At 40.3% G+C, this 14,201-nt stretch overlaps 1 protein-coding gene across 3 annotated transcripts in view; it reads right to left on the reverse strand.

Moving 5' to 3' along the window:
* Window positions 1-14,201, reverse strand: part of LRP1B (LDL receptor related protein 1B) — a 768,212-nt gene that overhangs the window by 126,198 nt on the left and 627,813 nt on the right. For all 3 annotated transcript variants that reach the window (XM_082196914.1, XM_082196915.1, XM_082196913.1), the window contains 4 exons: window positions 7,981-8,121; window positions 4,330-4,455; window positions 2,661-2,792; window positions 1,741-1,875 (listed from right to left, as the gene is read on the reverse strand). In XM_082196914.1, the coding sequence (XP_082053040.1) occupies window positions 1,741-1,875; window positions 2,661-2,792; window positions 4,330-4,455; window positions 7,981-8,121 (534 nt within the window). The remainder of the gene's footprint in view (window positions 1-1,740; window positions 1,876-2,660; window positions 2,793-4,329; window positions 4,456-7,980; window positions 8,122-14,201) is intronic.

Raw genomic sequence — 14,201 nt, forward strand, 5'->3', positions numbered from 1 at the left:
GCCAAAACACCCATGGGGGCTGGTTACGTGAAAGAATGTCAGCAAGTAGAACGCGTTGTGTTCGAAAATACTGAACTCTTTCAATCAGCTCTGGGCAGTCTGCTGTATCTGTCACAGTGAAGCAGACCAGACATAGCGTTTGCTGTCAATCTGCTCAGTAGAGAGGCTTCAAGTCCTAGTGTGCAGGCCTGGAATGGTATTAAATGGGTGCTACGTTACCTGCAAGATACCAAAGATTTTTGCCTCAAGATGTCAGCTGAGGGTAGTATCAAGCTGACTGCATGGGTGGATTCAGATTAGGCTAACCTTGAGGACCGCAAATCAGTGTCAGGACTAGTGGTGAAGTTTGGGAACTCAGTAGTTGGGTGGAGGTCCCGGAAGCAAAGTCTCATAGCGCTTTCATCTACTGAGGCTGAGTTCAGTGCGCTATCTGAGGTTTGCAGAGAGCTGGAGTTCTATGTGTGTTTGGTCCAGGAACTCTGTGGAGAGCATTGTCTTCCCATCGTGGTGCATGAAGACAATCAACCGTGTCTCAAATTGGCCGAGACGGCGCAATTCAACACCAGGACCAAACATTTGGACATACGTTTTCAGAATGTGTGTCAGAGCGTTCGGAGGGCTCTAAAATACTGTCCCTCAACCAAGAACCTCGCTGATGGTTTCACAAAACCATTAACCTTCCAGAAGCATGAGGAGTTCTGTGAAGGTGTGTTTGGGGTGAGCATTGTTGCTTATTTCCCCAGATGCAGGGCAAGAGGGGGTGTGGAGTTTGCAGGGTTAAAACTCCTTGGTGTCCTGTATCTGGGGAGGGGCCTGACGCAGGGCCGTATGTCACAGGCTTTGTCTGTGAAAGTTGGTTTCACTTTAGACTAAGAGACGCTGCAAAAGAAGCTGCGTGTGCTCTAAGCACCGGAGAGATGCTGGAAAGTTCTGATGGATTTATTGCTGTGTAAATAAACACTTTTAGAGATAGCAAAGAACTGTCTCTGGACTTGATTTATCCCTCTATCTCACACAGACAGCAGGACTGCTGCGACTCTGTTTTCCTGCCCAGGACAGCCCCAAGCAGAACTATGCAGGGAAGCGCTGACTGGACGGCAGGATTTAATGGCCAAAGTTTCACTGCTATCACATGCAGCATCAAGTCAAATATAGGCTGCCACAGCAATCTACCTTCCATCCACTTTCTGCCAAGGCCACCAAACATAGCAGGGCTGTGAGGTCAGTGGTGGCTATGCTGCTTCGTACAGTCTCATCAAACAAAATTGTGCTTAGTCATCCATTTAAATAACATGATAATACCAGATGACAGATAAATGATAGTAACATTTATTAATGGCAGCACATTAGCTGTTGCCAACAGATGGAAAACAATTAACCCACACTCGTATGCATGAAAACATTGGATATAGTTTATATGGTCAACTTCACCAACGTGACAAAAGAAAGAGAGAACAAAATGATCGGTTCATACTAAAGAGCGTCTTTCTCTCTTCAGTACTGGAATGACAAAGTGCAAACATGCTCTTGCTCTTCTCTTGTGCAATCTTATTAATCTACTTTTACTATCATTTGTTTCATATATATAAATTGCCACAGTACTATTCTATTTATTGTTCCTGGGGGGCGGATGTGAAATGAGACTGATGTTTTTCATATGAAAGGTAATAAGAAAAGGAAAAGTCAAGCAAAACCTAAATGAACCCGAATAAAGAATTAAAAATGAAGAACTGGTGTTACCCGCTATCCAATCCACTGCAATGCCTTCTACTCTTCCCAAACCATTTGTAATGATGTCTTCCTTCCATGTCTGGTCCCTTCTAGCTCTGCTTATTTTGTTGAACCCCATGTCTGTCCAGTAGATTGTATCATTTCCTACAAAAGAAATATTAAAAATTAGCAATTATCAAAAATACAACCTTAAATCTGTAATAAATGAATCAACTTAAAACAAGATCTTGCGGGATGGGCTCAGTCTAATGGCGGCCTCTTCTTAGCACCTCAAGTGCATGGAGATGCCATTGATGAGAAACAGTGCCTCCATCATAGCTGCGTACATAGCTGCATACATAGCTGTGTACATAGCTGCTGTGATTTATGTAACTCTGCAAGACTGGGGGGGGGGGATGTTGGTACATATAAGCAGTGTACTTCATGAGCCGTCTTATTGACAGAAGTGTGAATACACATGGCAGTTCACCTTTTCTGTGAGCAAGAAAAGAATAGGTTTCCATTTTTACTGTTCATAAAAGGTTGAGCTATTTATCAAATGAGAAGATATGATGTTGTATAAGTTTGGTCCTCCAGGCAGTGTTGCCCTCCTTGGGATTGGGGGCACTGGGTTGGTGGCATTACACCCACCCCCACTCCCATGAGCCACTGTATTAAGTTTTTATGCACACTTGCCTTCCCCTTGTCCCTTCTAACAGTAACATAAGCATTCGTCTTTCAAATGTTTAGTTAGTATGGACATAATCTAGGTTGGCAAGTATAGATCAACTCTGATAAAAGGTTTCATGTTCAGTTGCATCAAATATTCAGGACTTCTGCTCCCACCTTGAACTCACAAGTCGCTTCCAAAAAAGATTATGGTGACAATATTCCGTAACTGCTCAAGATGTTAAAATATGTGTAAAATAAAGATAAATATTTGTATTCACCTGCATGAAAATCTATGCCCACAGCAAATGAGGCTCCTGATATAGGCATTAATGCATCTGTCTTATCATTTGGATCAAGAGGAACTCCTCTGATTCCTTCATGAACAGAATACATCAGGAATGATTCTATGCCTAAAGAAAACACACAGGCACAGAAACAGTAAAGATTAAAACCATTATGAATATCAGCAACTGGGGTGGATGGTGGGGTCTTCAAGGGACATTGGAAGGGAAAGAGGAATCAACATCAAACCTCATTAATAGCCTAATAGCTGTTTTGGGGATCTTATCTGATTAATGGTAGAACATATAAATGGAACACAAAAGTTCATACAAAAAAGTTGTATGAAAAAATAAGCACCTAATGCTACAATTCTATATCCATTTACCTAGGAATAAGTCTGAGGCAAATGGTTTCCTTTGGAACCAATCTGGTGTTTCTCCCAGTTCATGTGCACCATGACCACCTCCCTGGCCCCTCAACCCTTCCCTTCTCCCCCATGATAACTGACTGACTTGCTGGAAACCTAGCATAGGGGCTACACCCCAGCTGGTGAGCTACTTCTAAATAGCACTATAATTCAATTACTCCAGTACCTTTGCATTCATTGGACAAAACTAAAGCTGAGCCAAAAACAAAACAAAGAAACAACATTTTTTTTTACAACATTTCTAAAATGTTAATTTCCACACACCCCCCCCAAAGAAACCCCTGTGGTGGCTGACATTTTCTCCATTTTGAGAGGCCATTTCCACATGGCTTTAAACAGAAAACGGCAAGGTGGGGGGAATTTTACTCTTACTAAGCACTTGGGCAGAATATTGCCTTCACGTTTCCCCTTATATCTGCAAATATTAAAAGGATATATGGTTTCTTTCTATAAAATAAAATAAAAGCTTGATTTTCAAGGAAACTCCTGGAACATTGGGTAGTTTGTATGGTTTGCCCTGTGAAACGTCTACAAATATTGATTACTTTGAGCCAATGGTTTTCAAACTTTCTAAACTCAGAGAACATTTCCCACATTAACTTTCTTGCCTTGTAGAGGATTATGTGAACCGAGAATGAATCAAACATTAAAGAGGAACATCAATAATAGCAGACAAGCTGTCTTTCAAGAAACCATGTCCTTTCTTATAAAGAACCTCCTAATAAGCTTCCACGGAAACCTAGTGTTCCCAAGAACATAATTTAAAAGTGCTGTTTCAAGCAATTATTTCAGGGCATGTGTACAACTTACTAACACACTGATATATTGCTGATGGAAAAGTTTGAAAATGCACAAAGAGAGAGTGAAATCAACTGTTACAATTTCTTTGGGCCTTTTGCATATTTCCATTTGTTTTTTTAGAAGCAACATGTCAGAAGGCTCCGAAATCACTAATTCTGAAACTGCAAGAACTAGCTTTCTGTTATCAACATCAAAATGCAGAGATTGGAATTACAACAAATCCCCATATTAGTTAATTTTGTAAATTCTATAAAGTTAGTATAGGAAAACCTGTAATAGCAATAACGTACCAAAAATACACTCGGAAGGATCCAGAGTAACAATAGTCATTTTATTTCCCGACTATGAAGCAGTAGGAAATTACTCCAGTGCTTTTTATTTATTTCCTTTACTATGCATTATTATTTTATTTTATTTTGGTAATAGTGAAGCTGTACCTTGACACGACATACGGTTTTTCCGAAGGTTATAGCCTACAGTACACAAGCATGTCCGGGTTGATTCTGAGGTTGGTAAGCAAAGTTGGGAACATCCTCCATTATTGTGTTGACATGAATTGCTACCTATAATACAATGGAGTTGGGGAGGGGGATGAAATAGAAAACAATGTAACAATTATGTGTGGAATACAAATACGTAAAGGCTAAACTACATGTGACCTTAATTGCTTAATTCTGCCCTTGAGTATAGGTTCTGTTCCACAATAGCAGAGTAAAAGCTTTGATCCACATCGGTGCCCTAAAATTCACTTTAACCATTAGCCCCCATTGAAGTTCCAATCTGGGTTGGCTACCCACACCTACAGTTTGCATTGCAAAAACATTTTATTGTATCACTGTGGAGCAATTAAAACACCTTATGCACCACTCTAGGATCTTGACCCAGATTGGGCCTCCAGCACTGGCAATCGGGGGACCAAAGGAACGCACTTCGAAGTAGACAAGTAGGACTATGCTTTTAGTCATGTAATGCTGACACGAATTTAAAACATATTTATATAGTATTTCAATTAAAAAGTAGGATTATATTTTTTTGGAAAATATTGCAGTGGCAAAATAATCATCAAATTCATTTAATTATGAAATGCAAGTTTTCTGTTTTCAGTCAATCATAATTGTATTTCAAATTTATGTACTTTTAAAGTCTTCAAACCATGAGGTTTTCAATATTTTACAGAGAAAAGTTATTAAAACCTTCTCTAATAAAATATTTTAACCACATGGCCGCTTTCCAAACTATTTGGCATTCCCCTCCCTTTAACTCTAATTATAAGTCAAGAAGTTTGTATTCTAGTAATGAAAGCTGCCACCCAGGGCAGAGTACACTTAAGCCCCATTCCCTTGACACTCTGGGGCCAACTGTGCCAGAGTGGGTGAGCAGCCAATAATTACCCAATATTACCACATTTTTGCCAATTATGCATGTAATGGGAATTGGGGTTGCTTGTGCGTAAACTGCAAACTGCTCCAAGCTGGTTGTATAGCTAAACCTTTCCCTGGTTTGACAGCCCTTACAACGCGACTGTCTCAGTCACTGGCAGAATCCGTCAGTGGGCGTTTCCTAAACTTCTTCCAACATAAAAATTCCTTGACTCCAAGTCTCCTCCTAGATTCTCTGGGCGGAAGCTTTCTGCGCAGCGTAGGCATGCCAAGCGGAGGTCCTGTGCTCTCTCCGCTGATCTCACTGGAAGAGTCTCGGAGCCTCCCCTCCGCAGTACTCTCAGCCTCCCCTTTCTCCCTGGTGTCCCCTGGATTTCCTTCCCCAGCGGAAGCTCTCTCTCTCTCCTTGCTAGTTCCCTCCCCTGCATCATTGGAGAGTCTTACCTCTCCTCTTGCCTCTGATGGCAGTTCCCTGACAATGCAGATAACAATTAATATCAAAATAGTTCCAATTAATTCTATATTTATACAATTTAATCAAAGTGGTTTCCCGTGCTCCTTGATCAATGTTTATTTGTCCAGTTCTTATATTGCTGTGTTTCATTTTTTCCCCTTAACTTCTAATTACATTTCAGTTGGTATATTAATCGTTAAGGTAACAGCTACATTTTAAGTGAATACTATTCGAGTTATTACATTATCTAACTTTTCATAGGATTTCAAAAGAGGTGCTCTAATTATTTTCCTTTTCTCTGTCTGAATATATCCAGTTATAAAGTCCTTGGCCTTTGTTCACTGTCCCATTCTTGAAATTCCTCCAAATGCTTTTGTCTCTCAGCGTAGCTGGGGTGGGGCTATAATCTTGGAGAATTCTCAGAATATCTCATTAGCTCCCTCCCATCGTGCTCTCATCTTGCTCAATGTTTCTGGACAACAACATACTCCAACAGTCCACTCTTTCTCACTACTCAGTCAAGAGTGTTGAAGTTTCCACAGCCTGAGAAAAAGGGATCCGACTTCCACCACAGGACATCTTGCAGTACTTCATTTTAATTAATCACCATCAGCGTCTTCATGCCTCCCTCGTCTGCTGCCCCTAATCTTTATGACTGCATTTTGGCCAAAGTCCACTTGAGTTATATCTCTTTTCTGTTGTTCTTAAGGGTGGTAGAGGTGGTATCTGCTCTAATTTCCCAAGATAATCCATTCCAGCCGTAGAGCTCTCTTCTCCTTCTATTTCTTTAAACCACATGCAGATAACTGTTGTTTTAATCACAGGCTTTATTCCATTTGTTGGTGTTTAGTCGTTTAGTCGTGTCTGACTCTTCTTGACCCCATGGACCAGAGCACGCCAGGCACTCCTGTCTTCCACTGCCTCCCTCAGTTTGGTCAAACTCATACTGGTAGCTTCGAGAACACTATCCAACCATCCCATCCTCTGTTGTCCCCTTCTCCTTGTGCCCTCCATCTTTCCCAGCATCCCAGGCTTTATTCCATACTGCAGACCAACTTCATTTTATATCTTTAAGATTTTGCATCTGGAAAGGGTTGCCAAATCATTCATAAAGAAACTCAAAGTAAACAGGAAACCAGAGGCTCTCCTCTTTGCCATCCACCGCCCACACCAAATAAAATATTTTCCCAGTTCCAAACCTCAGATCAATGCAGCTGGGTAATTCCACAGTTCTGATGACAACAGCTTCTCTTGGAGTGTGCCTGACTTTAAAGCCAGTTAGAAATCCAATTTAACAGGAGAACTTCTGCTTCTTAATGGCGGCATAGGAGGGTTTTGCCAGGCAAAGTGCTTTTTGCACTCAGAGCCTTCCTGCCGCCCTCATTCCATGCCAGAGTGAGAACTGTAAGTGAAGCCTGCTCCTCCCTTCCCTGAGAGGAATTTCCAAGAATAATTGACCCTCTACCATTCTTTTCTTCCTTCGCTTTCTACCCCCACGGTCTTGTGGGGGCTACCTCCATTAAGGCAGACAGGTACCGGGAACCAGAATTATAAAATTTTAGAGCTGGAAGGAACTGCTTGTAGTATATGAAATCCAGCTGGTGAATTAGGCAAAGTTGTAGTTACAATGTTTGTAAAATGGAAAAAAAGAGGAGAATCGTTAGACTTCAATACATAATAAAGGAGTTGGGGTCCTTTAGACCTTCCATTCAAGGGCAACAGGCTCAATGAAGAACAGACAGGAGTTCTTATTGAGGCCTTATCTGCAGATAATTGATGCTAAATGAAGTTTTTGCTTTTATTAAATTCAAAGTTGATATAAAGTTATGATGTTGCCTTTATTAAACCCAAGCAATGTGTGGTGTCTCCTCCTTTTCATTAGTGGTTCGGGTTACAAATACTAGTATGGAAATAGTTATATTCCATTTATTTGGTACTAATACAACTGATCTATCATCAAGAGCAGATGTCCTAAGTTGAGCTTCCTTCAATGAAAGTACTTCTGCCATTCAATGGATGGGGATTCAATTCAGTGAAGAGGAGACACAGTATTTATTGATTCTCCTGCACTCTCTGCCCCACCTTTTAGGCTGCTCCAGAGGGCTTCTGAACCCTTTGGAGAGAAAAATTCAGGGGACACAAGGAAATAATAGCAGGAAAGAATAACTGGTGAAAATAACTTCTTTGATTCTATTTGTGAGAGAAGAGTGGAGCAAACCATTCAACTGATCATAATCATAGAAAATACAGTTTACCTTGTTGTGCTGCTTTATCATACACCTTCATATGTACAACTCCCGCAGTTTTGTTCCGCAGAACTGTGGGATTTCGTCCATCTTTCTTATTGCAGGTGCCCAGCTGGCCTAAGTTTTGGTCTGCCCACCATAGCTTCCGATCTGTAAAGATAATGTTTATCATTAAGGAAAAACACTTCTTTACTAATATAACAACTTTCATATAAAAATAGATTCCCATATGATGTCTTAGTTATTTATGAAGTAAAATGTTTTTAATATATTATTTTATTTTTAAAAATGCCTCTCTCTGCACCTAAGCATTTTTAATGAACAATAAATAATATCATGTGGGTGGTTGGATTTATTTATTTGATATACCACCCTTCATCCGAAGATCACAAAGCAGTTTACAACATAAACACACCAAAAAACCCACAAAATACATAGCCAAATAGCAAAAACAATACCACCCATCCAATGCATTAAAATAAGACCTATGAACAATGACAGTTCTATAACGTTACAGTGTTAAAAATGGCAAAGATTTGTCAAATACCTAAAGCCTCTTTTTTTTTTACAATTCTCTGTCACCCTATTAATAATAATTAAGATAAATAACAATTAGAAAGTACCGGTAATACTGTTTAATTAAGCGCAATGCATGATGCTGTATGAGCAGCACCACAGCTAGAAATACGAAGCAAAATACCATACCTTAGAGTTCCGGAAACAGTTTTGATGGTTTTTTTGTTCAGAATCAAAACTATTCCAGGAACTCTAAGGGACCAAATTTGTCTATTATGTCTAGAAGAAAGGCATTATATTATAACACTGGGTACCAGGCTCTCAGCACAAGTGGCGGTTCACCCCCTAGCTCCAGCATTAAAATATAGCCAACCCACTCAAAAAGCCCCAAAAGATTGGCTGTCGGTAAGAGATTACATGAAAAAACCGCATTGTTTTCAAACTATATCCTGGTTATGTTTTGACTAAATCTTGTAAAGAGTATTATTGAAAGAGAAAGAATTGGGAGACTTAAAACAAAATGACACAGTGAGGGGGAAAAATTGCAAAAGGAAAGCCGCAGTGAGGTGGTAGGAAGTCACGGGTGGGAAAAGATTTGTATGGGTAGATGTATAATGTATTAATTTAAGGAATTATTTTGTAATTCCTCAAGAATATATGTATATGTACAATCTATACTCAATAAAAACTAAACTTTAAACAAATAAATAGTCCCATCTGCTGTTGAAAATCATTGTAACTGGACAAGTGCGGCTCAAAAGCTGGTATATTATACAGAATCATCATGCAAGTTGCCTTTTAAAAACACAGAGCAGGCCAGCACTATCAATGGCTCCAGAACTAATTCCTGGGAGTTATGAGACCAGTCCCAGCAACCTATGACAACTTGTGCTTGTAAAATGGCTGGTAAGGGGAAAAGCAAGAAGGAGCAGAGACTTTAGAGGACATGTCTACTGCTGTTGCTTTTTCGTTTTTTGAAAGGGGAACTCTTTATGAAGGCAAATGCCAGACAATCAAATAAGTTCACCACCAAAGCTATGACTCAGGCACCTACTTTCTCACCATGTATTTATTTATCTTACTAAATAATTTCTACCACAAACTTCAAGATCAGGTTTCCGGGCAGTTTACAAATAAAATGATAAAACTCTATCATTACAAAAATGCAACCAAATGCAGTTAAAAGCAGTATTATTATTATTTTTAAAAAACACCCCAAAACCACAGTGTAAAAGTCCTTCACAGCACAGACTTATACATACATACTCTTTAAGTAAGAACAATTGAGTTCCCTGGTAAATGTGCATAGGATCACAGGCTTAGGACTAATTTCTTAGTTCTTACTAAAAAGCCCAAACATTTTTAAAAGCCTAGAATAAAAAAGGGTCCAGAACACACATGTGAAGGAAGTGGATTTTGCTATCCTGGATTGACCATAGGTCAATACTTGTAGGTATTGTTGCATAATTTACATGTATGGGAAAATATGTCTTTCTCATATGGACTGTTGCATCTTGTATGGGGGCGCATATTTTTACCTGTCTGTTCATTTGGGAGATTGTCATGTTAATGTGGACTTCCCCCTTTATAATGGGACTTCCTTTCGCTCTCCTATCCTCATACCTCATGCCCCTCAAATCTCCTAGGAAAGGCTGGAGGAACCAGGAAGTACCGTATATTTTGCTCTATAAGACTCACTTTTTCCCTCCTAAAAAGTAAGTGGAAATGTGTGTGCGTCTTAGGGAGCGAATGCAGGCTGCACAGCTATCCCAGAAGCCAGAACAGGAAGCGGGATCGCTGCTTTCACTGCACAGTGATCCCTCTTGCTGTTCTGGCTTCTGGGATTCAGAATATTTTTTTTCTTGTTTTCCTCCTCCCAAAACTAGGTGCGTCTTATGGTCTGGTGCGTCTTATGGAATGAAAAATACGGTATTTAAGCAAATACTTCCTGGAAAAAAGTTCTTGCACTAATGGGATGACTTTGTTGGATAAAACCCTTTGTTCTCTTACTGTGGTCTGCTTTGTATAACTTATATTCTGTTTTATGTAATTGTCTAAGTTTTTTTTAAAAAAATTAATTGATTGTTATAAATTGCCTTAGAGATCATATGGTCAAAAAGTGGGATGTAATTAAATAATGCATACATTAAATAAACATTAATAAAATAGGTAAATTGAATTAATATTTTCTCTTGCTGAAAAAAGCTCATTATTTTCAATCAGAAAACACAGTATCATCAGTATGTTATTGAAGGGTTCACACAGGAATTCTAAATATGAATAATAATCAACTGACAGCTGTGAAAAAGGCAAATTCCATACTTGGGATCATTAGTAAAGGAACTGAAAATAAAACTACCTCTATCATCAGTAGTACAGAGATGTTTGGACAAACAAGGTGACTCCAAGCAGGGGAGTAGGAAGGGGGCGGGGGGGGCAATTATACAAATCTATGGTGCAACTGCATTTGGAATAATGTGCACAGTTCTGGTTGTCTCATATCAAAAAGGATATTCTTGAGTTGGAGAAAGATTTTGAAATGGGCAATGAAAACAATCAAGGGGCTGGAACAATTCTCCTGTGAGGAAAGATTTCAGCATGAATGGCTTTTTGGTTTAGAGGAAAGGTAAGAGGTGACGTGACAGAAGTTTATAATATGATGCATGGCATGGAGAAAGTGGATACAGAATTTTTTTCCTCCTCCCTCTCTCATGACACTAGAACTCATGTGAAGCTGTATGTTGAAAGATCCAGTTCTTCAGCACGCAGAACACAGGTAAACTCATAGCAGGGAGCAACAGCCACTAATTTAGATGGGTTTCTAAGAAAGGGTTAGACAAATTCTCAGAAGATAATTTTATCGGTAGCTAGTACCATAACTGAAGGGACATGGGTGGCGCTGTGGGTTAAACCACAGAGCCTAGGACTTGCCGATCAGAAGGTTGGCGGTTCGAATCCCCACAATGGGGTGAGCTCCCGCTGCCCTTTCCCTGCTCCTGCCAACCTAGCAGTTCAAAAGCAAGTCAAAGTGCAAGTAGATAAATAGGTACCACTCTGGCGGGAAAGTAAACGGCGTTTCCATGCACTGCTCTGGTTCGCCAGAAGTGGCTTAGTCCTGCTGGCCACATGACCCAGAAGCTGTACACCGGCTCCCTCGGCCAGTAAAGCGAGATGAGCGCCGCAACCCCAGAGTTGGTCATGACTGGACCTTTACCTTTAGTACCATAACTATGCTGTGCTGCCACGGTCAGAGGCAATATGCTTCTGAATATCACTCGCTGTAAACCACAGGAGGGGAGGGTGTTCTTGTGCTTGTGGGTTTCACACAGGCATCTGGTTGGCAGTGTGCCCCTTACAAGGCCTGCCCCACTCCATACCTCCCATTGCTCAGAACCATTGCAAGTGGAGTCCTCCACTGCTCTCCCCAGCTCCCCTCTTCCAAGGCACATCCTACCTCCCTTAATTAAAGGCAACCCCCCCAATTAAAACACACAAATATTAAAAAGCAGTTAAAACAACTTTAAACCTTTTAAACAATATGGGCAAGGCTATCCCCAGGGAATATGATGTTATGGGGGCGGCCCTTGCCCTTGCCTCCCTCCAAAGCCATTCCCCCGAAAAAGGAGACCTCGTCAGCCCAGGTCTCGTTATAGCCTCGCTCCCCTAGCAGATTGAGGCAATGTGGGCTCTCAACCAGTCAGTCTGCAGGGGGTGGGGCAGGCATCTCTCTGCTGGCCAAAGGTGCAAAATGGCAGGCTTCCTGAAGAGGAAGCAGTTAGGTCTCATAAGGTCTTATTAAGATGCTGCCTCTTGACATATCTGCTTAAGTGCCGTGTAATGAGGCAACAAACACGTGTCATTAATAACAAATAGCAAAGTCATTTGTCATCACAAGTCCTAGCTATTAGAAGCGTTCTTTATTGTTTGCTGAATTGCCTGACAGCCAATAAGCCCTTATCACTAATTAACATTGCAAAAATATGCTCTCAGAACATCAGGTCAGTACCTTCACCCTGGTCTACCTAGTGATATGCTAATGTCCCCAAGGGGATAGAGTCCTGTTTCATCATAGAATGTCTTAGGTCAGCTTTCCACAGAGAACAACAAAGTCTAAACAGTTCCCTAATTCCACTTTTAATTAATTTACAACTCAATAGCCCAACAACCTATAATACTCAGCCTCCTTTCTCCAGGCTCTCACACAAAACACACAACCTCACCCAAGGTTTCATCTCCTCCCCACTCTCCACTTTTGTGCTTTTATTGAATCAACCAAGAAAAAAGTAATTTCTGGGGCTGAACCAAAGTTCACAAATGAGAACATTTGGCTCAAATTTTAGGAGGGGGCAAAAATCACTCTCCTGAAAATAGGTATGACTTGAAGGGTTAAAATTCTTTTAAAAAATTTTCAGGAGGCTTATCCTTGGTGGTGGTGATGCAGCAGTCCTTGCCATTCCCTCCCCCTTTCTTTATTCTAACTCTGCCAACCATGGGAGTGACAGAGCTGCTCTCGGCAGCCAAATCTGCCCCTCCCCTGCAAATGGCCTGTTGTAGTACAACTCGAGGACATTATGGGGACATCAGTGGCACCCACCCACTCCTATTGAAGCCAATTCCCTTTTAATTCCTCTTCAATTGCTTTTTAAATTTAGAAGACACTATATTGCAATAGTGCAATAAAGCGGTCTGCTGATCCCATATATATTTGATATTTTGTAAATCAGGCATATCTACATATAATTAATTTACTTTAAAAAAATACTCTTCAAGCAAACATGAGAACAGAAAAGCAAAGCAGCTATGATTAACAGAAAATCAAAGCAGCTAAGATTAACAGAACAAACTTAAACATGTCTACGCAGCAATATTTCCCGCTGCACTCGTGGAAGGGGTGGCCTTTTGATCCAACAGACATGTCTACTGCTGAAAGGGGAGGAGAGTATTGTCATTTTGTCTTTCCCCCTCCCCCTATGTCACCCTCTTATGGAAAATCACCCAATTTTTGAAGTTGGTTTTCAGAGGATGCAGGGTTGAGGGGGAATCAGTAAAATATGCCTCCCCTCTTTTTCTGTCAGAGGCATAAGGGCATCAAAAGGATCCCAGTCATTGAGTTCAATGGGGGTTATCACCCGGCAAGTAGGTATAGGATTGGAGCCCAAATATATGTATCACGTCATCTCATATATACCAATGGCTTAGACTCGTTCTTTTCTTACTCATAATGCATAGAAATTCAAAGTGTTTATTAAAAATCTATACAGATGCTTTGTGCATACATTGTGAATGCCTCACTGAACCACAGTAATAATGAATGCATTTCCCCCCTAACACTTTAAACAGATCTACAGGTTAATTAAATTCAAATGTGATGGTATCCACTTCCTGTGCAATATGATAAATTTATAAAATGATAATGGCATCTCCTAAAGCAATGATTCTGTGGAAAGATTGCTCTATACACATTATTATTATTATTGTTGTTGTTGTTGTTGTTGTTGTTGTTGTTGTTGTTGTTGTTGTAAATGTTCCTGAAGAGGTACAATGAATGTGCTTTTACAGCCACTGGCATGGACATAAGATGGGGACAGCAACAGCATTAAATAAAACAATGGATCTATGAAAGAGAATTTCTAATTATGGGACAGATCATCAAACCTGTCCCAGTTCTGTTAGATGGATATAGAACAACAACATGCAAATTGAGAAAAAGTTAG

The sequence above is a fragment of the Podarcis vaucheri genome (assembly GCF_965113315.1).
Source record: "Podarcis vaucheri genome assembly, chromosome: 1".
Lineage (NCBI taxonomy): Eukaryota > Metazoa > Chordata > Lepidosauria > Squamata > Lacertidae > Podarcis > Podarcis vaucheri.